This window comes from Hypanus sabinus, chromosome 2 (genome assembly GCF_030144855.1).
Source record: "Hypanus sabinus isolate sHypSab1 chromosome 2, sHypSab1.hap1, whole genome shotgun sequence".
NCBI lineage: Eukaryota > Metazoa > Chordata > Chondrichthyes > Myliobatiformes > Dasyatidae > Hypanus > Hypanus sabinus.
The window spans coordinates 136348532-136376215 of NC_082707.1; the positions used below are offsets into that span (position 1 = coordinate 136348532).

The following is a 27684-nucleotide window of genomic DNA, read 5'->3' on the forward strand; positions in this document are numbered from 1 at the left end:
AAAGAAGTTTAAAATATTGTCCAGAATTTAAAGTAAAATCACAGAATGAATATTAGGTACAAACTACTCCCTGTATTATCTGTTCTCAGTTCAACTTCATGCCTTGCATTTGCCAGCATAAGCGTATCCCACAAAGGGAATAAGTAATTGGTGTGAAATAAAATTGTCTGCTTTTCAAAATGATTTTATAAGCATAGTTTGTTACTATGTGGCCATGGAACATACGTCCATAATTCCAGTTATTACAAATCTCAGTCACCTGTTGGATGCCATAGGTCCACCCTTGCTTGATTCTGTCTTTAGCCCAGACATTATGTGCATTTTCTGCCAGCTTGTCAACCAATACTTCCTGGGCTGTGTGTAGTTTGACATCCGAAAGGTCCAGTGGGGCAGGCTTGTAGCCGTTTAACATCATGTAACTAAAATGCAATTAAAATAAATGATGAATAATATCACAGGTTGAAATGCAAAATACAATATTTTAAAATAATCAGCAAAGAATCAATTAGCCTCTAAAAGAAAAACTTTAAAAGTCAAATTTTCCATAAATGGAAACTTGTTAATCCTATTTTAAATTTGAAACACGTTGGAGGAATTACTGTTCCAAATTAATTACATGTTGATTCATCTTTAAAAAACATTTGCAGTTCCCTCTAGTTTTCATAGTAAGTATTCCTTATCATAAGCAAGCAGAAGCTAACTAATTGATCTTAATCAGTCAAAAGTCCACAAACTCCTATCCAAAGTGGAAAAGATATACTTGCTGTTCCATAAAGATTCCTTTAGGCTCAGGCAGATTCGGTCCAAGGCAGTTTAAGTCTAAGATCTCTTTCAAAAGACACATCTTTGGTATCCAAAAATATCTTTTTGAATATTATGATTGGGATGTTCTTTCAGAGACTAGTAGCTTAGCTAGGCCTCTGGCACTGAGACCAGGTGTGAGGCTCACAGCGATAGTGATAAGAGGCTTGATAGTGCATGAGGGCAGACAGTATATTCTGTGGATGCAGAAGAGATGACAGGATGGAGTGTTGCTTCCTGGGTGCCAGGATTAAGGATGTCTTTGAGTGAGTGCAGGAAGTTTTCAAATGGGAGGGCAACAAGTCTTTGTACAGATGACATAGGCAGATAGCAAGGGATGAGGTTCTGCAGGATGTGTTTAGGGAGTTAGATAAAAATATTAAGAAGAATACCTCAAAGATAGTGATCTCTGGATACTATTCAATGCCACAAGCTAGTGAGGTCAGAAATGGAAACGTAAGCCAGATGAATTCATGGCTCAAAAACCGGTGCAGGGAGTCCTTGTTCTTGTTAGGTTGAGGGGTAAACCTGCCAGGTTTAGGGAACCTTGGCTGAAATGAGACATTAAGGCTCTGGTCAAGAAAAAGAAGTAAGCATACATTGGATGTAGGAGGTCGGGATGAGTGAATGCCTTGATAACTATAAGAAAATAAAGAATACTCTTAAGAGGGAAAAGAGAAGGCAGAGAGAAGATCTGGCAGGTAGTTTTAAAGAAAATCCTAGAGGTTCTAGAGCAACAGTTTATTAAGAGTAAAATTGAGTGACAAAGCAGAGAGTAGATCACTTAAGATCAGCAGTGCTGCCTATATATTGAGCTGCTGGAGATGGATGGGACTTATAACAAATATTTCTCCTTGCTGCTTACTGAGGAGAAAAGCATGGCTGCTCCAGAGATAAGGGAGACAAGTAAAAATGTTTTGAAGAACATTCATATTCCCAGGGAGGTACTTTCAGCCTTGCACCTCATTAAAGTGGATACATTCTCTGGACCTGAGCAAGTGCATCCTTACTAGAGACTAGAAAAGAAATTGTAGAGACTCTTGTGGGGTTATAGAACAAAGAAACATAGAAAACCCGCAGCACAATACAAGCCTTTCAGCCCACAATGCAGTGCTGAACATGTACTTACTTTAGAAATTACCTAGGGCTACCCATAGCCCTCTGTTTTTCTATTTTCCATTGCCCTCTATATTTGCTTCATCATTATTACTGGTGAAGTTCTCAAACACTGGAAGGTGGCTAATGTTGCTCCATTGTTTAAGAAGGGTACCAAAAACAAGCTAGAGAATTGCTGGCTGATTAGTCTGACATCAGTAGAGGGGAAGTTACTGGAAAGAATTCCGAGGAACAGGATCTATCAGCATTTGGATAACCAGGGTCTGATGAGGAGGAATCAGCATGGCTTTGTGTGTGGAAAGTTGTGATTGATGAATCTTATAGAGCTTTATGAACCAAAGAGGTAGATGTGAGTAAGGCAGTGGATGTTGTCTACTTGATTTTGAAAGCAAGGCTTTCAACATGGTAGGCTTGTCTACAGGGTTAGGTACCATGGTGTTGAGGGAGAGCTAGTAAGGTGAATTCAAAATTGACTTGGAGATAGAAAGCAGCAGATGGTGGTTTAAGGTTGTTTGTTGGAATAGAAGCCTACAACTAGTGGTGTGCTATTGTGGATGATTTTGGGATCCTTGCTATCCATTTCTTATATAAATTATTTGAATGCAGATGCGTAAGGCTTGATCAGTAAGTTTGCAGATGACATGAAATTAGAGGTGTTGTCTGTGAAGAAGGTTATTGTAGATTAAGGGGGATCATGATTAGCTAAGGAAATGAGCTGAGGAGTGGCAAATGTATTTCATTAACGATAAATGCAAGCAGGCTTTTTCCACTGAGGTTGGGTGGGAGGTCATGGGATAAGAGTGAAAGGTGAAAAGATTAACAGGAACACAAAGGGAAACTTCTTCACTCAGAGGGTCGTGAAAGCATGAAACGAGCTGCCAACACAGGTGGTGCCTGTGAGCTCAATTTCAAAGTTTAAAGTAAGTTTGGATAGGTACATGGATGGTAGAGATATGGTCCCGGTGCAGGTCAATGGGAGTAGGCTGTTTAAATGGTTCGGCATGGAGTAGATGGGCTGAAGGATCTGTTTCTGTGCTGTATTTTTCTATGATTCTATATGTAGGACACAATGCATTTTGGGAAGTCAAACCATCGGCGGAATTATACTGTGAATGGTAGGGCATTAGGGAATGTAATGGAATAAAGAGACTTTGGAGTACAGGTGCACAGTTCATTGAAAGTAGCATCACATAGATAAAGTGGTTAAAAAAGGTGTTTGGCATGCTGGCTTTCAACAATCAGGGCACAGAGAAGAGCTGGGATATTACTGCATATTGCGGTTGTATAAATCATTGGTGCGGCCCTACTTAGAGAACTGTGAGCAGTTTTGTTCATCCGGTTGTACAAATATGTGGGTTACATTTGTAACCCACTGAGTGCAGAAAAGATTTACAAGAATACTGCCAGGACTAGAGGGCCAGAATTATAGGGAGAGGTTGGCCAGGCCAGGTCTGCATTGCTTGGAGCGCAGCAGAGTGGGAGTGATGTCATAGAGATTTATAAAAGTATCCAAGGGCATGGAAAAGGCAGATGGAAGCATTCTTTTATCCATGGTAGGTGAGCCCAAATCTAGGGGGCATCATTTCAGGATGAGAGGGAAAAGATTTGAAAGAGATTTGAGGGGCAAGTCTTTCCACACAGAGGATGGTGAATATATGGAGTGAGCTGCCAGAGGAATGACTGAGGAAGATACAAATTTAAGAAGCATTTAGTTAGGTAGACACAGAGGCAGGGTTCAGAGGGATATGGGTCAATTTGGACTAGGTGGGTGGTACCTTATTTGACATAGATTCATGGGGATAAAGAGCCCGTATCCATGCTGTACTATCCTAAGACTTTGTGGCACATAATGAAATGGAGCCACTTTTCAATGACCAGTGGCAGGAAGTATCTCTTCAGCCATTAATAACAGGAGGCACCTCCTCCTACCCAGAAAGCCCAGTGCCTTTGTCAAACCTGGAGACCAACCACCACCTCAGCCCAGACCACCAGAAAGCTTGCTCGCCACAACATCTGACTGACAACTGAAAGTCAAGTCAAAGTCAAGTCAAATTTATTTATAAAGCACACTTAAAAACACCCCATGTTGACTAAAGTGCTGTACAAACCATAACAGGTAGCTAAAATCACAAATACAAGAAACATAGATATAAACAACAAGGCACTCAGCTTATGGGCACAAAATAAACAACACAAGTCAATCTTGGCAAGCGTTAAAGTTCCCTGACCTCATTCCATTGTCATTAGTTCAACGAGCAGGTGGTCATGGTAGAACTGACAGTGCCTTGGGAAGACCGGATTGAGGAGGTGATTGAATGTAAGAAAGCCAAATACCAGAAGCTGGTAGGGCAGTGCCAGAGACAGGGGTGGCGGGCACAAAGCAAGCCTATAGAGGTAAGGTGTAGAGGTTGTGCTGTCTACTCGTTCTGCAGAACCTACTCTCTCCTTGGCATTATGGGGGCTGCAAAGAAAAGAGCCATCAGGACCGTTACAGAGGCTGCTGAGCAAGCCTCCAGATAGCTATGGATCAAGAGGTGTCACCCATGGACCAGTACTGCTGGGACTCAAGCCAGGGCCTGATTAACCTTGGCTAGGTCACCTGGGCGGGGGTGTCTGATGTTGAAAGACCTGAAACACCTGATGACCCCAGGGTACATCACTGATGATGTGTCCCAGCACATCCTAGGACGCATCTCACCATCAATATCATTTCAGAGTAAGCTCTCCCAAATGTAATCACTTCAAGGAGACAATGACACAGAAATTCTTACAGGATACAGTCCTAGGGCACAAACCAGACTCATGTACACATTTTTACAGTAGCACTGACTCTTTCCCAAAGTGCAGAAGATTTGCTCACTTGCTGTGCTGAGACAGGAGTGTCCAACTGCCAGAGCACGTCAATGGACCTGACTCAGTGTTACTCACCAGACCCTTCTGGGCTTAAAGGAAATCTGGGAAAAAAAAATCCTCTGAAAAATTTCTGTGCTTGGAATTGGGCTTACTACTGGTCATTACTCAGCCATTCCAGAAACCAAGATGTCATCTGTGGCAAATGTCCACACACGTGCACACCTCCACAGCAAACTTCACTGGAGGCTATGTTAGTAAAGACACCAGAGTACACACAGTGAACATTGTTGCCTGGGTGACTGCAGAGCAATCAGATCAAGGCATCCTTAGTCTGTGGTACTCATCCGATCCCAGCACTGCCACTGTGGATTCCATTGAATCACCTGATAATTTACTTTACATTGCTAAGCACACATTGTAACAGCAACAGAATCCCCACCAATGCTAACTAATGCATGAACTATCCCAGCTGATGGGATAATTTCTGTTGTTAGATTGCCACTATGATTTTTAACTCGCGAAAGCTGACATTAAGTGGTTTGACATGCTCATGGATAGTTTGCTGATTTCAAGCAATATTTTTGCATAAACCAGTAGCTGCTGGATATGGGTGCACAAATAGGCTTTTCTGGAGAATACAGCGTGACTGAGAGAACGAGCAGAGACCACTCAGAGAAATGCAACGTGCTACATAGAGGACGAAGGGAAAGAGGAAGAGAGTTGACAATCTTTTTGACTGGAATGTAAAGCCTGACAGTTTGAGGAGCTATATGAAATCAGGCTCTGTCCAATATTCCCAGGCTAAGGTTAGAGTGATCATGTTTGCTAGTAACTCCCAGCGTCCTCAACCCCAGCTGGAGCTCGGGAATTTCAAGGTCATCCTCCGTGGTATGTGAATTGGAGATAAAGAAGCATACACGCTGTATAGCCCAAAGCTGATATTCCCATGAAAATACAATGGAAAAAGACAATATTAGTTTCAATGCATTGCATCTCTAGATCTATTTACTTCTCAGCAAAGACTATAAACTGAGCAGAAAACAATTGTGATGATATGTGACTTTAAAAATAATTAGATCCTGCAACTTGTCTTACACATTTCCACCTAGTCGTATTTTGCAAAAGCATTCATTCAGATTAACTTGAAATCCTTAACAAAAATTCTGTGATCCTGAAAGCTAGCACAATTCACACGCATTTTTTAGTCCAAAATAGTAAACATGAATAGTATTATGAAAAGTAAAAAGTACATGTTGAAAAACCTGTTCTGGTCTCTTTAAAAAAAACACACCTCTCGGTAATATTCTCATGACTGTAATAAACTTACTTTTTGGGAAGTTTCATTCTTTGTAAATATTCTTCTGCTTTTGGTTTAATATGAACAACATGACAACCAAAAGCCAAGAGGGTCCTGTAAAGGCATTGCAGTAAACACTGTAAATTCATCAACTAAATGCAAAGACAAGGCAAGTTGATATAATTAACAGCTTTTTATCTTAATATTGAACAATGTTTTAAACCTACTTTAAGGTTTCAAGGGACATTTGTAAATTATAGTTTCTCTCTTGTTCTGGTAGCTTATCAAAATCCACCAAACAAGGGTGCTGTCTCTTATTGTCATCGCGTACCTGAATAAGAAACAAGGCAGTCATTGGTGAATAAAGCAGTGGGTTATTAATTGTTCCAATTAATCCATCTTTGATAACGGTCACATTTTTTTGACTGGCAAGTTGCTGGAAATGTGAGAAGCTTGCAGCAATGGAGTGAACGGATCTGGGATGTGAATGTATAAATAAATCAACTTTGTACTTCCTTAAGTAATCACATTCTGATAAATGCATACAATATATAGTGCAACCACTAACAAAGCCAGTATAGGCCAGGTATCAAGTAAAGAAAAGAAGGGATATTTTATTTTGAGACTCAGTACGGTACCAGGCCCTTCTAGCCCAGCAAGCCCACACTGCCCAATTACAATCAACCTACCAAACCATACATGTAGGGGGAAACTGGACCACTCAGAGGAAGCGGTCACAGGGAGAAGGTACAAACTCCTTACAGACAGCAGCAGAACTGAAGCTGGGTCACCGGTGTTGTAATAGAGTTAGACTAACTAATACGTTAGCATGCTGTCCCTTAATTCAAGGGTAAAGTTAAAATAGGTTAAGGGGAAGATTAGGTTAAAAAAAAGTTTAAAATAGGACTAGTTAAATTATTAACAAGAGAAAATCTGCAGATGCCAGAAATCCAGGCAACACACATAAAATGCTGGAGGAACTCAGCAGGCCAGGCAGCATCTATGGAAAAGAGTACAGAGTTGACATTTGGGGCCCAGACTCTTCATCAGGACTGGAGAAAAAGTTTCTAATGGGATCCCACGATGAAGCACATATTTCCCAGCCCCTCCCCACTTTCTGTTTTCCACAAGAATCTCTTTATGCAACTCCCTTGTCCATTTGTTTCAAGCTCCAAACTGTCCTTCCAAATGAGGCAACACTTCACCTGTGTGTCTGTTGGGTCATCTACTGTATCCCGTGCTCCTGGTATGGCCTCTTGTATATCAGTGAGACCCAACATAGATTTGGAGACTGCTTAGCCTATGCTCCACCCGTCAGAAAAAGCAGGATCTCCCAGTGGCCACTCATTTTAATTCTACTTCCCATTTCCATTCCAACATGTCAGTCCATGACCTCCTCTACTGCCGCAATGAGGTCACACTCAGGTTAGAGGAGCAACACCTTATATTATGTTGGGTAGCCTCCAACTCGATGGCATGAACATTGATTTATTGAACTTCTGGTATTGCCACCTTCCTCCTTCACCATTCCCCATTCCCATTCTCTCTTTCACCTTATCTCCTTACCTGCCCATCACTTCCCTGTGGAGCTCCTCTGCCTTCCCTTTCCATGGAGGCCTTCTGTCAGCCCTTTATCTCTTTCATCAATTGACTTCCCATCTCTTTACTTCAAACCTCCTCCCTTCCAGTTTTACCCATCACCTACTACCTTGTATTTCTTCCTCTCCTCCCCCCACCTTCTTACTCTGACTTCTCATTGCTTTCTTCAGTCCCAATGAAGGGTCTTGGCCTGAAACGTCAACGGTTCACTCTTTTCCATAGATGCTGCACGTCTTCATGCTACTTTTTGTGATGATTTTTTTTGAATCTAATCATGCAAGTAGTACAAAACTTTACATCAAAAATAGATAGCTAGTGAGATATCATGCTCACAAGGGCAACCATTGAGTGGTGTGGGTGATTTTTAAAATTAGTTATGTATTTGCTGTCACCTGAAGCTGATGTACTTGCACACAAACAACAGCAAGTGTAAGGCAGGATCTCAGAGTGGCTACCTACTTCAATTCGACTGAACATTCCCATACCAACATGTCTGCTGCCACCATGAGGCAAAACTCAGGTTGGAGGAGCAACACTTCAATTTCCATCTGGGTGGCTTCCAACCTTAAATATTTCCCTGCCAATAATTTATTTTTTATAACTGCATATACTTGGCAATGTTATTACATGTGAGTGCCACCATGAAATATAAAAAATTAATTAAAATATTTAATTTTCATCAAAATACTACAAATGAGATGGTTCAGAGTGATGAAACTAGGATCAGGTTACAATTCAGACATCAGTTCAACCCCCAATGCATCATGCACAAATTGTAACCTTTGGCATTAATGAATCACCAGATTGCTTTTCACATCAATTATAAAACTCCTCCACAAGGTTTTCACAAGAGTATGCTTCACTAGAAACTTCATGGCTGGGATAGATCAAGAGCAAGCCCCTTTCAACAAACAGGCCTTACTTTATATCTAATCTTGCTAAGGTTGAGTTTCAGACTGAGATAATACTGCATATAGTAGGTTAGTAAATAAAAAAAAAATGACTGTGGTGTAGCTGCCCTCTGTTACTTTGGACTTGGGTATGATATGCCAATGGTATTTAATGTCCACCTATTTTTACTATCACTTAAAGGCTAGTAAACAATACGTTGTCATTTAATGCAACATGATAGGAGGTAGATTATGTTGCTTTAATTGATGTGTCCTTCTATTACTGCTAAATGTATGGACCCTGATGAATTGAATTAATTTTAAACTCAGATTTGTTCTCTTTTTAAACAGCAGGAAAGAAATTAGCATTTTGATTTTACTTTCCCAGTTAGAAATTAGACCACAAAATAATTTTGAGACAGAATACACCATTGTAGATATCACAGTCATGGAATTGTAAAGCAGAGAAAGAGGACCTTCAGCCTACAGAGTCCACGCAGGCCACCAAACACAAGTCAGCACCAATCTCCGTTTGTTCTCCCCAGATTCCCAGCAACTCTCTCCAAATTCTACCATCCATCCCACTCGACCGAGCTTACACTGGTCAATTAACTGACCAATCAGCATGTCTACAGCATGTACAATAGGTGGAAACTAGAGCACCTGTGTGGTCACAGGGAGAAAGTGCAAACCTACACTGACACCACCAGGTGGGATAGAGGTAAAGGAAAGAGAGGAGGGAGAGATGTATGTTTGATTAAAGGAAACGTCGTGACAGTAGCCAGAGGTGAAATTACTGTAGGATCATCCAGTGAGGCTTTATGGATAGAGAAGAGAAATTAGAAGGGGCGATCATATTGTTTTTGAGTTGATACTATAGGCTCCCTAATAGTCAATAGGAATTAGAGAAAATTGTGGAGAGTTGCAAGAATAATTGAGTTGCCATAGTAGATGATTTTAACTTTCTTACCATAAGTTAGCACTACCATACTGTTAAGTACTTAGATGGTGTTGAAATTAAATGTATTCAGGAACTTGCAAAGATTTATTGAGGCAGGTTGTTTGTGGGCAAAAGGACCACAGGCAAGTGGGAGGATTTACAAGTGAGATAGCAAGAGCTCAAGGTCTGTATTTTCCTGTTGGATTGAAGGACAAGGCTGATAGGAGTAAGGAACCATGGATGTCATGTGCTACTGAGCTCCTAGCCAGACAAAAGGAGGCGGCATGGGTCAGTTTCAGGCACTTTCAATCGGGAAAATTTCTGGAAGGGTGTGGAGGATACAGGAGTGCACTCAAGAAGAACATCAGGAGAGCAAAATGGGGACATAAGATAGCTTTGGCTGAGAAGATTAAGGAAAATCCAAAGAGATATTATAAATATATTAAAGGGAAATGAGCTAGAGGGACAATAGTGCCCTTCAAAGACCAAAGCGGACATCTTCAAGTGAGATCGAAAAGGTCTTTAATGAATATTTCTCCTGTGGCAGCCTGTACACGTGGGACTCGAACCGCCATCGGGAGCTGTGGGTGGACACGCGGTAGTGCATTTGGAACTACTCGCTCGGGGCAAACCTTCTGGGGACAGTCTGACATCACGTCCACCCCGTGGGTCACAGGGTCCCATGGAAGGGGAGATTTAAGCGTGATTTTGAATCAGTAAAGGCATTCTGAGTTCAGTTCTCTCTGCCTCCATGTGTTTCTTTAGTAGTGCATTGCACGCAACTACACTCCTCAAGTTTTCTTTGGAGATAGATGTAAAACTAGGAAAGTAAACAGGAAGGTATTGAGGAAAGTCTAGACTACACTAGAGGAGCTTCTGGTTATCTCTAAAGGTATGAAGGTGCACAAATCACCAGGCATATCCAAGAACACCATGGAATGTAGCAAAAAAATACTGTGGGATCCCTGGCTAAGAAAATTATTCATCATTTCTCACAGGTGAGGTGCTGCTACACTGAAAGCTAACTAAAGTTGTGCTTTTATTTAAGGATAGCAAAGGAAAACCTGGGAACTATGATCAGTAAGCTAAATATCCATGGTACATAGGTTATTGGAGAGGATTCTTAGGAATAGTAGATACAGATGCCTGGAAAGACCAGGATTGATTAAGGGTAGTCACTATGACTTTGTGCATGGCAGTTTAAGTCTTACAAAGTTGATTGAGCTTTTTTGATGATATGACCAGACAATTCTATGAGGGCAGGGAAGATGATGTACTGTAGCTTAGATTGACTTCAGTAAAGGCCTTCAAAAGGTTCCACATGGCAGGCTGCTTTAGAAGGTGAGGTTGCATGGAATCCAGGGAGAGCTGTCTAACTGGATACATGATTGGCTTAACGATTGGAAACAGAGGGTGATGGTGGAAGGTTGTTTCCCAGGCTGGAGGCCCATGACTAGTGGTCTGCTTCTGACTAGAGGTTGGTACTGAGGTCATTGTTATTTGTCATCTATGTCAACAAGTTTGGCAACATGGTAAAGTAGCAGTTAGTGCAACTCTTTACAGCAGCCATTTAAGATCGGGGTCTGATTCCCACCACTGTCTCTAAGGAGTTTGTATGTTCCCCTTATAACTATGTGGATTTCCTCCTGATGCTCCAGTTGCTTCCCACATTTCAAAGACATACTGTACGGTTTATGGTTAGTGAGGGTTAGCATGCTATGTTGGTGCTGGAAGCATGGCAACACCAGCAGGCAACCCAGCATAATCCTTGCTGATTTGAATTGATGCAAATGATGCACGTTTCAATGTCAAATCCAGGTGGGAGTTTCAGAGCAAATGGCAAGGCCCTGGTAATTGTTGTATAATGGTGGAATGTTGGATACAACTACACGGTTCACTGAAACTGGAGTCATAGGGGTGTGAAGCAGCACCTCTGCTCTAGTTTATAGTGAAAATCTTCACTTCCAGCTGCAGGGTCAGTTACTAAACATTTCCAGTATTTTCATTAAAACTGACTTTAAAAGTAACTTTTCACAAATCCTTTTTTTTCTGAAAGTATTGCCAGAGAGAGAAAAAGAACATACATGCCTTTGGTAATCAACCTTCTCAAAAGCCGATTTATCCATATTGTTTACAATATACTTCACCGACAGCAACTCAGGCATACACCGTAAGCAGCTAACTCACTACATTAACAGATCATGAGAAGTCCATGTGATTGAAAAAGCTCACTAATATTACATTGGTAGGATTCTCTGCTTCCTGTGTTGGCCAGGAGTACATTTTGGGATACTGTATTTCCTCAGCAACTAATAATTGATTTATTTATTTTAAGCAATAGTGAAGTCAATCATAAGTACCGGTAGATACTATGGAAAGGGAAAGGGATAATTTAGAACATTAAACATGGGTCACAAAAGTAAATGAAAGCCTTCTGGCTAATGGAATTCAATAAAATTATTGGTTGTTCTTCTACTTCAGTGCTATTTTCCAGCATTATCCCCATATTCCGTAATTCTGTTACTATCCAGCATCATAGCAATCTGACAGATATATCTGCAGCAGAATTAATGCATCAACTTATCCCAGTCACGTCACTTCCTTACCTTCCCATAAGTCCAGCCAAGTTCAATTTTGTTTGTTGCCCATAGTTCATGAATGTTTTCAGCTAGTTTGTTCTGGACTTTCTCAAGGTGTGAAGGTAAAACAATCTGAATTTAAGAAAAAATTGATTGTAATGTCATTTTAAAATAATAAACATTAACTAACATAACAAATAATAATGAGGCAGCCTGCAGAAAAGTCCTCACCCTGACATAGTGGTGTCAAGAAAACAACCTCTCGCTCAATGTCGTGAAAACAAAGGAGCTGGCTGTGGACTACAGGAGAAACAGAGATAGGCTCACCCCTATTGATATCAATGGATCTGGGGATAAGACGGTGAACAGCTTTAAGTTCCTCGGCATACACATCTCCGAGGACCTCACATGGTCTGCAAATACTGGCTATCTGGTGAAAAAAGCACAGTAGCGCCTATTTCACCTCAGACAGTTGAAGAAGTTTGACATGAGTCCCCAAATCCTAAGGACTCTCTACAGGGGCACAATTGAGAGAATCACTGCCTGGTATGGGAACTGTACTTCCCTCAATTGCAGGACTCTGCAGAGAGGGTTGCAGAGAGCCCAGCACATCTGTAGATGTGAACTTCCCAAGATTCAGGACATTTACAGAGACAGGTGAATAAAAGAGGCCCAAAGGATCACTAGGGACCTGAGTCACCCCAACCACAAACTGTTCCAGCTACTATCATCCGGAAAGCAGTACCACAGCATAAAAGCCAGGACCAACAGGCTCTGGGACAGCTTCTTTCACCAGGCCATCAGATTGATTAATTCACACTGACACAATTGTATTTCTATGCTATATCGACTGTTCTGTTGTATATACTATTTATTACAAATTACTATAAATTGCACATTGCACATTCAGATGGAGACGTAACAAAGTTTTTTACTCATCATGTATGTGAAGGATGTAAGAAATAAAGTCAATTCAATTTCTCAATTCGATTTTCAATTCAATTTAATTCAATTTTTCCTTTAAGAATATAATTGCAGCAATAATTAGTATTTGGGGAGGAGGTAGAGATTAAAGAGTTCTGAAAAAGAGTACAGCTAAAATAAATTTATAAAGATTAATGGTCAGTGCATCAAAAGTAACTTCTCACTTTAAGTGTTTACTAAATTCCAATAGGATCAGTGAATTATGAATTAAAAGTGATAAAAATATAGAAGTTACAATTGAAATAGTACCACCAGAAATCATTCTTTAAAATAGATTATTCAACATATATCATAAATGTTTGCTGTGAGCCTCACAAAACAAATATGTGAGACTCAAATAGAAAAGGTTTACATAGTTCTATCATTTTCACATTACGTTTTTGACTGAATCACAATACAGTAGTTATTGCTGCTCTGACTTCTAGAGGACTAGTTCACTGATCTCTACCCATTAATTCAATTCCGATGAAGAGGTAATTAAAAATCATTTCCATTTTTATTGTTAACAATCAAACTGTTATTCAGATTTTTCAGAATAAGTCAGAAAAGACTTTGGTTCTTTATTTGTACAATTATTTTTATGTGAACAATGGATCATGTGTTATCCATTACAGCTATCTGCATGTACTGCAGTCTGCAGCTTTGGTAATAAAATTGTTTTGTGAACATGTTTCACATTAGAGAAAAATTGCAGAGCATCCTTGTTGCTGCAGGATAAATCTGGAATGTGAAAATTGCTCAACAGTAACAATAGCCATGAAAATACTTCATTGTAAAAAAAACCCTATCTGGTTTGTGTACAGCTATCAGGAGTGGCAGTTTCTATTCTATTTGACTTACTGTATGTGTGGATTCTGGGCCCACCAGTGTGGTTGTCTTTTTACTGCTCCTTGAATCAGGAGCAACTTGGAATGGACAGTTAATGCTGCTATTGTCACTAAAATTTACATCCCAAGTATGAATAAAATAGAACTGTCACATTGTTACCATTATTTTATAAATCGCACACACACACACAATTTTTGTGTAATTTGCTGAACTGCATAACATTGTAAAAATTTATTCACCATATTGCATTTCAAGAGATTTAAGTACCTGGCTGGTATCTACTGGCTTGGGGATGAAGGAGGCCTGGGAAAGATGACCTGGAGTTCCTATTAAGTCTCGAACACCATTATGATCTCTTTTGTATTCTTTAATTGGTTCTAATCTCATCTTTTCCTTCGGCAGTAGTGCTTCATAGCAGGGTGCATATCCAGGAGGAGGCAAAAATCTAAAATCTCCATGTTGTCCACCAATCAAAAAACGTACTCTTAAAAGAAAAAAAAAGTTAAATTACAACGCAGTCTCTCAAACTTAACCAGCCATATGTAATTCCTTTCATCGGTGTTAAAGAAAAGAATCATGCTGGGCCTATCTTCTTCCCATCTCATCATCCCTGCCCTGCCTTTAAACTTGTGTATCCATTGACACTTGTTTTACTATACATAGAGACTATTAAAAACTCCAGTCATATTGTTCATTTAATTTTAAAGCAAGAAGATAAATATCTTCAATTTGAGAGAATCAGCAATGTGACACATAAATGATTCTTGAAAGTATTTGCAGTGGTGCTACATGGAGAAATCAGAATACTCTGTAGAAACTTAAACATTTCTCCAATTCTACCACATGGCACTGTCTACAAACTGTATAAAATATAAACTTTGAAATGGATATTTTCTGGGCATGGACATTGCACAATTTATCGACTTACAATTTACTTTATATATATCCTTCAATTTCAAAGGATTGACTAAAACAGAGCAATATCAGTAGAACAGAGTGATCTAGGAATAATGGTGCATAGTTCCCTGAAGGTGGAATCTCATGTGGATGGGGTGGTGAAGAAAGCTTTTGGTATGTTGGCCTGTATAAATCAGAGCATTGAGTATAGGAGTTGGGATGTAATGTTAAAATTGCACAAGGCACTGGTGAGGCCAAATTTGGAGTATTGTGTACAGTTCTGGTCACCGAATTATAGGAAAGATGTCAACAAAATAGAGAGAGTACAGAGAAGATTTACTAGAATGTTACCTGGGTTTCAGCACCTAAGTTACAGAGAAAGGTTGAACAAGTTAGGTCTTTATTCTTTGGAGCATAGAAGGTTGAGGGGGGACTTGATAGAGGTATATAAAATTATGAGGGGATTAGATAGAGTTGACATGGATAGGCTTTTTCCTTTGAGAGTAGGGGAGATTCAAACGAGAGGACATGAGTTGAGAGTTAAGGGGCAAAAGTTTAGGGGTAACACGAGGGGGAACTTCTTTACTCAGAGAGTGGTAGCTATGTGGAACGAGCTTCCAGTAGAAGTGGTAGAGGCAGGTTTGATTTTGTCATTTAAAAAAAATTGTACAGGTATATGGACAGGAACGGAATGGAGGGTTATGAGCTGAGTGCAGGTTGGTGGGACTAGGTGAGAGTAAGCGTTCGGCACGGACTAGAAGGGCCAACATGGCCTGTTTCCATGCTGTAATTGTTATATGTTATATATGGTTATATCAGAGTCAAAATGAAATATCATGGTGTGGAAGAGACAATAAACTTACTTGGCACCTGCAGAGAAGCTGACCACTGGGAAGAACAGGCCATCTGTGTTGAAACTCTCAAACATTCCTTGTACTGGTTGTCCATTGATGCGGAAGGAAATGCTAGGTACACCTAAATCCAGGCAACAGCTAACTACGTCATCGGAGTTCAGTATGTGTTGATTTGGTGATGCTACAGCCCTAGCCACTCGACCTATTAGATATGAAAATAAACAATCTTCATATCAGAGTATTGAGAACAGAGTTTCAGCAACTTTTATCTTGTCGACATGAACATGTAATTTTCTTTGGAGTTCAGCTGAGGGCAATGGATTAAGGAAGATTAAGTGCAGTCTTGTACTATTTACATTTATAAGACAAAGAACAGTACAGCTTAGAAATAGGTCCTTTAGTCTTTCATTTCTGCACCAATCATAATGCCATTCTAACTAATCCCATTTGCCTGCACATGGTGTATATCCTGGAATTCCCTGTCTGTTCTTGTCTGAATGCTTCTTAAACATTGCTTTTGAACCTTCTTCGACCAATTCCCCTGGCAGTGCATTCTGACCTCTCTGTCTCACTCTCTCTCTCTGTAAAAAAAATCCCGCCTCCCATATCTCACTTAAACTCTAGAAAAAACATTCCAAGTTTGTCAAACCATGACTTGTAACTGATCCACTCCAATCCAGAAATGCAAACAGATTATTCCCCTTCCCCCACTCCCCCATGAACTTAATCCAACTGTTTCCTAAGGGGCTGCAGAACTCAAAAGCGTGGTAGGTGTCTGGAATGCTCTGCTTGGATTGGTAGTAGAGGTGGATACATTGGTGATTTCTGAGACCCATTCAGATAGGCACATGAACGTGAGGGAAATGGAAGAATATGAACATTGCGCAGGCAGAAGGGATTAGTTTAGCTGTTAATTTGATTACTAATTTAACTGGTTTGGCACAATATTGTGGGTTGAAAGGCCTGTCGCTGTGTTGTACTCTTCTATGTTCAATAAGTCTCAGGTGGTCGTGAGTCAGCTTACCGAGGTTTATAGGACACCTGGCTGAGTGGTGCTTCAACAACCTCTCATTCAACTAAGGAGGTGATTGTTGACTTCAGCAAGGATTAAGAGGATGGCCGTGTGCCAGTGTACACTGGGGACGAGCAATGAAGAGGGTCAGCACCTTTAAATTCATGGGTGATAATTTATCGGATGACCTGTCCTTGGTGTAACACATAGGTGCAATCTGGATGGCATGCCAGGGTCTTTATTTCTCTGGAGGTTGAGGGGGTTTGTATTGTTGAAAGTACCTTGAATGGTTGCTTCACGGTTTGGTAGGGCAATTTGAAAGCACAGGGATGCAAAAGGCTTCAGAGAGTAGTGGACTCTGCCCACGTCCCTCCCCACCATCAATAGTATCTACAAGAGGTGCTGTCTCAGAAAGACAGTTGAGTAGTAGATTTGGGGAGAAGTTGATGGGAATGTGTGATAAATAAAACAGAGTTAGTGTAAAATCAATTAAAGGGGCACTTATTGTCAAAATGGACTTCGTGGGCCAAACAGTGAGTTAGTCAGTCAGTCTCTTTCTCTCTCTCATGACAAAGAAAACCTGCTCTGAGGAAAGGTTATGAGGATAAAATACTGAATGTTTTTCTCCATCCACAGATGCAACCTGACCTGCAGAGTGTTTCCAGCATTTTCTGTTATCTCAGATTTCTAGTATCTGTTATTTTATTTAAGCCAGTTGTTCTAAATTGTTTGAGTTGTCAAAGCAGACCTATACTGCTCATGTGCCAGCCGGACTTCACTGCACTTGTCTTTTGAGAGCAACGAACCAGTGCTCTCTGGCAACCATTAACAATTCTTAGCAGAGCTCTTGGGCCATTTGAAACTTGTTTCTCATCTTGCACTTACTCCACTGAATTCTGATGGGAGTGTGCAAGTCAACAACCTCTTCTGAGCATGCCTCTCTGATTTGGGAAGAGCAATATTAATTGTTCGGGAGAAAAAGAAAAAAAAATATAAAAGTGTGAGACATAGTAGTTATTATCAGTCCTCATGAACTATTTCATATGGAACTACCAGCAGTAATCAAACAGACAATGTTGTCTGCAAAGACCACAGGCTAAGTGCTTCCAGCAGGGAGCACTCTGAAGAATAAGACTTGGAAACAGACATTACATGAAACAAACAAAATGCTGGAGGAACTCAGCAGGCCAGGCAGCATTGTATGAAGGGGAACGAACAGTCAATGTTTCAAGCCAAGACCCTTCATGGGCCTGGAAAAGGGCCAGAAGCCTGAGTAAGACGGTGGGGGTGGGGGGAGGGTTGGAGAAGCAGTATAAGCTGGTAAACGATAGGCAACACCAAGGGAGGAGCATGGTGGGTGGGGAGGGGTATAAAGTAAAAAGCTGGGAGGTGATGGGTGCAAAAGGTAAAGGGCTAAAGAAGAAGGAGGTGTTGCTCCTCCAACAAAGACCAGCTGAGGACAAACACCTCATAATTTGTCTGGGTAGCCTCCAAAATGGTGGCATGAAAATCAATTCCCTAAACTTTCGACCCTTCTTTTTGCTCACTCCCCATTCCCAATTCTGGTTACCCTTTCACCCCTTCTCCTCACCTGCCCATCACCTCCCTCTGATTACCCACCTCCCAGGGTGACTACCTGCCTATAGCTCCTCTCTATCACCTCCTCACTCTCCCTGACTAGACGATCAAGCTGCAGCTCCAGTTCCCTAACGTGGTATCTAAGGAGCTGCAGCTCAACGCATGACCTCCCGCATCTGACACCGAGCACAGAACACCAGCCTTACACACATATTCTCTGTCTTTATTTTAAACAGATAACCTACCTGGCCTCGGCCCTTTATCGCCGAAGCCCCATTGAGCCAAAGCCTTTCTACTCTATCTCCCACTACTCCGCTGCCCACTCCACCAATGCCCGCTAGGTAAATCTGTCTTCCTTTTAAAGTCTTCCTGCTGTTCTCACTGGCTGACCTCCATGTACTTGCACAGTCACGCCCCATACAAACTGCTGAAGGAATAACTATCACCTTTTCAACTCTGCTCGCTTTTAAACTCTTCCAACTGTTTTCACTGGCCAGCCTCCAAGCACTCGAGCAGTTGTGCCCCGTTCAAACTGCTGAAGAGTTCTTCGAGTATTTTAAGTGTGTACTCTGGATTTCCAGCATCTGCAGAATCTTCGTGTTTTTGATTATCATGCAACGTTTTAGGGTGCATTGGTCATTTGTACAAACAATAGAACCATGGTAATTGGCCTACATTGAAACACCCAACAGGAGAAAGTTCTGGACTAGCTAGTTTGCCATTTAGCACAACAAACATGATCAAAGCCATACTTTTCTGTCAGTCAATATTTAGAATATTCATGCCTCAATATATTGTTAAAGAGGGTTTGTTTTGGTTTTCTAATAAAGATATTTGAATATTTGGTGATATTCTTATCATTTAAGATGTGGTCCCGTTGTAAAAATATGCAATTCTATTGAACCATTTTTCTACAAACTAAACTACTGAAGTTAACTCTAGTATAACTTTTGAGCTGTATTTAATCATCTGCTGTTATGTTTGTGCTTAAAGTTCATAAAACATCAATATATTTTGAGTTCTGAGAGATTATCCCACCATATCACCTCTGCATGTTTGCTTTTTGTTCTGAATGAAAATCAATTGCATGTGTAGCTCTGGTCTCCATGTGACTCATCCAAAGTCAAAATAATAAAATTCCGTGTGATGGGCAATTTTGTAAAGGGAAGACGTCTAGGACATTCCTTTTCTGGATTTCAGCCACCTCCTGGACAAGATGAAGTTTGTTATTCCCTCTGGTTTGGTAACTAAGGGACCAATATTCCTTTGCATAATTTCCAAACATGTTGCAAAGTACACTTATGTACAAAGAATTTATCAGACACAAAGTACAGAAGGAAGGTATCAAAGACATTAATGGTTATTAAAACATCTGAATACAATGAACACAACTGAATTGTTAATTAATAATTTTTGCTAAAATGCAAAATGAAATAACTCAGAAATGACTATAATTAAGTTATTATTTAGTAAAATATCATTGTGCAGCTACCAACCTGACCATAAATAAAGTCCATCAAATCCATAAGAATAAAGATCATCTCCCACTCCATTTCCTCCCCATCCCTCTCCACCTCCAGGATAGGGAGCATAACCCTTCGCAGATGCCCAGCCAACACGCAAGTGAATAGGATCTGGAGTTAAAAAGTGATTGATCTGATCGACAACCAGCTCATAATACCATTTCTTGTATTGTGCTGACCCTTCACTCGTTCCCAAGAATATGTTGGGCCTTATGCTGCAAAACATAAAATCAGACACTTTAAAATGAAAGACAGTGCTGCATTTAGTTAAAAGATCTTTACAATCTGATGTAGAATATGCAAATTTAAACTACAAATTTGATCTTCTGTCCAATATTTTATTTAAGGCATATTTCAAAAAGACCAGCATTTATCTCTAACTTATTTCTGAATTATCACGGGAAATGTTAACCAAGTATGTCCAATGGAAATAGGGCAACTTGGTGATTGGATATATATTCCTCTCAGCAACTAAGAGGTCCACTGAGTTCTGGAAATGGTACAACCTAGGAATTTCACCTTGCACTTCCCTTTTAATGCAGAAAGGAAGGAGATCTGTTCCCAGTCCAACTATTCTCCAATCAGAAGAAAAACTAATACGATCCAAGTTAATATCTATCTCAGTTATGTCATCTGAATCAATTCTGGGAAAATATTGTACCATTTTTCATTTATCTAAAATTTAGGTTCTTCATGTCTTTCTTTAGCTCAAATCACTGAAAGATGACACTTACTGCAGAGAAATATAGATTGAAAACAAGCAATCTAGTGATAGAGTCAGACTGATGTTGCAAAAAAAGACACACATGATAGGATTCGTCCTCACTAGATCCAAATATCCAAAAAATGAGGCAAAGAGACTGAATGTGTATAAAATGTCCATTTTACATTGGTACACACATGGAGTGAAAACAACATTGTGAAAATCTGTTATCATTCAAACTCATCTATGAAGTTGAATGCTCCTGGTAAGTGGAAAAGTACAAACAAAATTATATGCATTATTTCCTTTATTGAAATAGAAATGTCTACATTACCTTGTTACACTGTTAACTAGGCGAGTTTGCAGAAGTAAATCACGATGAGGGAGCAGATTGTCACATATCAGATTCTGATTAGCTCGTATAGCAACACCATTGCACACACAAAGAGAACACAGCAGGTCCAGCACCTAGGCAGAGCAATGCATAACATGATCTGAATAGAACGTGGAAGAGTTACACATTCCAAATAACTATCACCGTATTGTTCCGGATGAGCAATTCCCAACTTGCACCAGGAAGTGAGGTGGTGGGTTGCAAGGTTTAAGTTTCAAATATGCCTTGAGTTTCTCTTGTAACCTGAGGCACCAACCAGCATCAGCATCCTCTGCATCCAGCTTCTCTCTGCTCCCCCGCCCTGAATATCCAGGGCTTGACTTGCACTTCGTTAGTGATCAGCCATGTGGGTTACATTACCTTAGAAAGCAGAGAAGGCCTTGAAACATGCATATTTCCAATTAATAGTTCTAGCAGAGTATTTTCGTCAAGTTGTATCACCTGCTTTAATATATAGTTTCCAGAGCCTCAAACACTGTGTTTATTCTACTGTAATGCTTTGCTAGGATAGTCAAAATATAGGTTACAAGTAAAAATGCGTTAGTTTCAAAGTGATTGCATTATGAGTGCATTCTAGGATTCAAGGTCAAACTCACAACTGTGGCTACATCCATCATATCAAAACCCAGGACCTTGATGGAGTCAGACATGTTGATTGTTCTATACAATTACAGAAAAGTGATTGCCTGCCTGGAAGATTCACTTTCCCTGATAACAAGCAGTGAACAGCATAGGTGGTATAAGTTCTAGTGTGAATATAGGGTATTAGGTAAGAAGTTAAGAAGCAGGACCTCAAGGGTAATGATCTTCATATTAATCCTATGCCATGTTCTAGTAGGATCAGAAATAGAAAGATAGGCCAGAAAATTGGTGGCTGAGGAGCTGGTGTAGCAGGCTGAGACTCAGGTTCTGGCAACCACAAGATCACAAGACAAAGGAGCAGAAGTAGGCCATTTGGCCCATCGAGTCTTCTCCACCACTCCACCATGAACTAAACTATTCCCCCATCTAGTTCCAATTTCTTGTACTGAGGGACAAGTTGCACTTAAACCAGAGAGGGACCTATATACTTGCTGGGAAATTTGCTTGTCCACATGGGAAAGTTCCCACTGGCTGGGGTGAGGGAGAATTTTGAGCAGAAGCAAATCCAGGGAATAGCTTAGAAACCAAGATAGTCAGAAACACAGTGCAGGGACAGGGAAAGGATACTCAGTTAAACTGCTTTTATTTCAATGCACGAGGTTTAACAGGTAAAGTATAGACTGGTTCCGGGGACTGCAAGGGTGTAGGCCATGACCGAAACATGACTGAAAGAAGGCCAGGAAGTGACAGTTAGGGAGCACTTTGGCTCTAGTGACCATAATTCCATTATTTTTAAGATATTGATGGAAAAGAATAGATCGTGTCTACAGGTTAAGGTCCTAAACTGCAGTGGGGCTAAATTTGTGGTCGATTGGATGAGCCTGATTGAAGAGAAAGGAATGAATTGTAGGTGGGAGGCTTTCAAGCATGTGATATCAAGTGTCCAAGAGCAGCATGGTCCTGTTGGGTGAAGGGTAAACCTATTAGGTTTAGTGAACCTTGCATGAGATATTGAGGAAAAGAAGAATACATGGTTTAGAGATGAGAAGATCTGCAGATGCTGGAAATCCAAGCAACACACACAAAATGCTAGGGGAACTCTGCAGTCCAGGCAGTGTCTGGAAAAGAGTAAACAGTTAATATTCGGGGAGAGACCCTTCATCAGGATCTTGGAAGGCAAGTTTAAGCAAAATCCCATTAAGTTATGTACTTATGATAAGAATAAAAGGTTTGGATAGGGAGAGAGAAGGTCTCGATGGAGATCAGCAGAGTTACCTATAGTATGTCTTGTGCTGCATGAGGTGGTTGGGACTTTTAATGAATAGTTTTCTTTGGCATTTACTCAGAGCAAAACCATGGATTTTCAAAGGGAAACTAGTGGTAAAGTTTTGGATAACATTTGTATTACCAGGCAGGAGGTACTTGCAACTGTACAAACACATTAAGGTAGATGAGTATTCAGGGCCTGAGCAAATGCATCTTCAGACTTTGTGGGAGGCTGGAGGAGAAATTGTAGAGGCCTCTAAGAAGATATTTGCATTAGTGTTAGTTATTGGTGAAATTCCTAAACATTGGATGTTGACTAATGTTGTTCTGCTGTTCAAGACAGGTGGCAAGGATAAGCCAAGGAATATAGACCAGTCAGCCTGACATCAGGAGCGGGGAAGTAACTGGAGGGAATTCTGAAGGACAGGATCTACCAAACATTTGGATAGGAAGGGTCAGATTAGGAGTTACATGGAAAGGACTTTGACAAGGTCCCACATGGTAGACTGATCTGGAGGTTAAGCTCTATGGAATCTGGGGAGAACTAGTGAGGTGGATTCAAAATTGGCTCTGAAGTAGGAAATAGAGGGTGGGGGGGTTGAAGGCTTATCACAGAATTAAGGCTAGCGAATAGCAGAGTGCCGCAGGAGTTAGTGTTGGGATCCTTGTTATTCATTATTTATATAAATAATTTGGATGCAAATCCACAAGGCTTGATCAGAAAATTTGCAGATGGCGTGAAATTATTGTCTTTTTGAATTGAACTGAATTGATTTTATTTCTTACATCCTTCACATACACGAGGAGTAAAAATCTTTACATTACATCTCCATCTGAAAGTGAAATGTGCAAATTATAATAATTTGTAATAAATAGTATGTACAGTGAGATATAAAACAGAACGATCAATATAGCTTAGAAATACAATTGTGTCCGTGTGAATTAAGCAGTCTGGTGGCCTGGTGGAAGAAGCTGTCCTGGAGTCTGTTGGTCCTGGCTTTAATGCTGTGGTACCATTTCCTGGCAGCAGCTAGTGATAGTGGAGAAGATTATCACAGAATACAGAGAGATCTTATGCTTTTTGGAAGTGAGCCAAAAATGTATTTCATTAACGATCAGTGTGAGATGATGTATTTTGGAAAGACAAACCTTCGAAGGATAGACTGGATGATAGGGCACTGGAGAACATAATGGAACATTAAGCGTACGAGCATATAGTTCATTGAATGCATCAATACAGGTTAGACAGGGTGGTATAAAAGACATTTAGCATGCTCAGGGCACTGAGTATAGTAGTTGTAACACAATCTTGCAATTACGTAAGTCATTGGTGAGGCCACACTTGGTGTATTATTTGCACTTTAGTCATCCTGTTATAGGAAAAACATGGTTAAATTGAAAAAATTGCAGAAAAGATCAGTGAGGTTGTTGCCAAGGCTAGAGAGCCCAAACCATGGGAAAGGTTGACCAGGAGAACAAAAGATGACATTACAGAGGATTATGATATCATATGGGCCATAGTTAAGGTGGATGATAGCTGTCTTTTCTGCAGGGTAGGGGAAATCAAAACTGGGTGATAGGGGTAAGATTTAAAAGTGATCTGAGGGGCATGTTTTTCACACAGAGGGTAGTGGGTATATGGAACAAGCTGTCAGAGGAAGTTGTTGAGGTAAGTACAATAGTTTAATATAAGAAACACTTGGGTAGGTATATGCAGAGGCAGGGCTTGGAGGGTTATAGGCTGAACATAGGAAATTGAGACTAGATGGATGTGCACCATTATTAGCATGGAGTTATCAGACTGAGTGCCTGATTGCTCTGTAACTCTATGTCCTTGGTAGATGAAGCCAACTCCATCACAGACTCTTGCATTTCAATTTCATTTTCAAACTACTTCAGTTTTTTTATTAATTACTTAAAATGTAATTTGCCGTTTTCTACTGAGATTCCATATAGGTTTCTGAGTGAAACAGTGACACAATCTTCAATCAATTTGAACTATAGAAAATAATTATGTTTATTAATTAAACTGATTTGTACACACCTTGTGGTTGCGTCCATGTTTATCCAGTAATGAAATGATAGATTTGATGTGGTATTCTTTGATTACATTGAGTGCTTCTGGGCTTTCAATCAAGATGCAATGCAGCACTTCCAGGATACCTAGGTCAAAGTGTTGAGTTGAAAATGTACAAGATGATCAGATACAAAAATCTGAATTAAATAAATACCATTTTTGAATTGTGAAAGCTGTTCATAAAATAGCAGTGATAAATGTCTATTTGTTGGGAATTGCTATCTAAGGAAAAAAGATCAAACAAATGCTTTTTCAATTATTTACAAATATCCAACTGAACCATCAGCTGAAATAGACTAGGTATTTCTCAGAAGCTGCTGTCCTTCAGATGGTATCTCCAAAATAACAGTATCCCCTCAAGATCCGGAGGACTGACTATCTGACTTGCAGAAAAACAAGTTCCACACTCGCAGAAACCACACAATATTTGCATGACCCCAATTAATTTATCCTACGCACACAGTATTTTAATGATTTCATTACCATTTATTTGGCATGTATTGGGCTAGGAATACAAGTATCTCTAGTCATTTTAGAGCACACTGTTTACCATGTGGGGACTTTGAACTTTTAAATCCAGCAAAGCAGATATAGAGATGCACAGAAGTTCATATTACCTTGGGAGGACTTAACCCTCAACCCAATCAAACTTGTAACCTATTTGTCATGCTCCCATGTCAGTATCATGTGTCGATGAAGCTCATGACAAACAGATCAAGTTTCCACAACATTAGAAAACCAGAGGAATGTCAGAATAAGGTGTAAACTGAGGAAATGCAAAGCTGAGGAGAGACAGAGACTGATGAGTAGAGTTGGAGACTATGGAATGAACGTTCTGGGATAATGGGGTGCAAAAAATGAATTCCAAGGGAGTGAAAGAAACTTTTCAGCATCAGAACTTCACCAGGAATGTCATGGAAATCATAAATAGGAAAGAGAAAATGGAGAATAGTAAATTTGAGCTTTTGCGAATAGGGATAATGAGGATTATGGGCTATCAGGGCAAAGTACAGAGACTGACAAATAACTGGGGGAGAAAAGAAGTAAGGAATGGAAGCCTAATAAAGTGCCACATGATTAGGCATCACAAGGTCGGAACATGAAATGATTAATATTCTGGCAGTGCCTTCAACCGTGATTGACAACCTCTTCTAACTTCCACTGAGAAAGGTGTACAGGATGAAAGTGCAATGCCAGTACCTGAACCACTGACATGCTCTGGTGAAGCGGGGTGGGGGGAGCAGGGATGGAGTAAGATCTGTTAATGCTCTTTTTCTCACAACCCTACTAGAAGAAGATGGACTAAGATAATAGAGCTTATTTATCATTTTAAAAACTGTTCTAAATGTAATCCTGTGACCATTGAATATAATTTTTTACTGTTAAAGTGCACTTATGTATGTACCTTGGTAATGCTAAAATAGCTACCTGTGCCTTTAAGAGAAAAAGGTGATGTCATTTTGCATGGGTGGAGTAGAACGAATGTTCTACGGAGAATGACGGTTCAGTGCTTTTCCCAGATTTGGTGAGGAAAGGTGTATAATATTTGATAATATCCATGTAAATCATTTATACTTGTTTGTAAGTCTAGAATATCCGTAATTTGACATGTCTTATATGTGGATGCTTTAGATTTTCTTGGCTAAAATTGATCAACACTGGAATATTGTGATTGTGCGAATTTCCTTATCAGCCTACTAGGTTTGTCTTTTATTAGTGATTCAACAAGGCAATATATTGTAAAAGTTTATTTTTGTCTTTCTTTTTTGTTTCATGACTGAATGTGGATGTATTAATCCCTGTTCACATTGTGTGAGCAAGGAAAACTCAGTTCAGGGTTTAGCCTAAATCTGTTTGGAAGTTAAGCACATGTCTACCAAAGTGAGTGTATCTCTTGGTTAAGATGAGATGTATTTATTCATATTTTTGATGTTGTGCATAAGGTACAGGGTTGGTGGGATTCCAACTTTGTTTGTAATTTTTTCAGAACTACCACTACTGTATTGATTTTGTATATTTTGTTTTAGATATTTTCATACTATATACATAACAAGGGTGTGGTCCGAAATTAAGCTGAAATTGTAACAGCAGGAACTGTGTTAATTTTTAAATTCATTTCATCATTTTTATTTCAATACCCTCTTTCTGCATCAAAACGTCTAAAACAGATAAAGGAATTAAAGACTTGAAAAAGTATTTGTTGTCCTGCATGTGCATTTTTCCCCAGGCTGGAAAATAGAAAACATGCCCACTTTTCAGCCTGGATCCTAGCTAGTGATCCAGTACACGTGCTATTTAAATTTAATTCTACCAGCATTTTCATTCATTGTGTCAGAATACAATGGGTTTTGAATTTACGCCCAAACAGAAAGCTTCATTACCTGATGAAGATTCCAGTCTGTCTAATTTACTGATCAACCAGTCTAAGTTTTTAGAAAACATGGCACAGTTACTTCGGTTACCACGTATTAGAGCAGCTGGGGAGAAGAAGATAAAAAATTGAAACCAAAAGCTTCAAATCCTCAAAAGAAACTTCCTCTTAAACAACAACAATAAATTATACAGGAGATAAACATTCATTCCACCCATTTGCTTCATGCACTGCGAGGCAAAATATGATTGTATTATAATTATATTTTAAATAATAGTATGAGTACCTTTCATTACAATGATTTTTGTCATAGCTACACTGAGAATTATTTAGTAGCAATATTCTTTTAAGGGCTAGTCCCTTTTGTTCAGATGCAACATCCTGCAGCTGGTAGCTTCCCAACTGCCACTGATCCTATTCTATTGCCCCCTTTAAAAAGAGGTTGCTGCTCCTGACTTATTCTGGTGATTCTATTTAAGTATCTTTCAATTTAATTCATCCAGCCCTTTTCCATCATTTCTTCTGCTCAATGTTTCCTTT

At 39.9% G+C, this 27684-nt stretch overlaps 1 protein-coding gene across 1 annotated transcript in view; it reads right to left on the minus strand.

The window, feature by feature from the left end:
- The window catches only part of ryr3 (ryanodine receptor 3), a 375337-nt gene that overhangs the window by 246119 nt on the left and 101534 nt on the right, over positions 1-27684 (minus strand). Inside the window, 10 exon segments of the mRNA XM_059955616.1 lie at positions 260-419; positions 6098-6181; positions 6295-6398; positions 12103-12207; positions 14155-14371; positions 15648-15840; positions 19725-19966; positions 20789-20922; positions 24741-24859; positions 27155-27250. Of these exon segments, the coding sequence (XP_059811599.1) occupies positions 260-419; positions 6098-6181; positions 6295-6398; positions 12103-12207; positions 14155-14371; positions 15648-15840; positions 19725-19966; positions 20789-20922; positions 24741-24859; positions 27155-27250 (1454 nt within the window).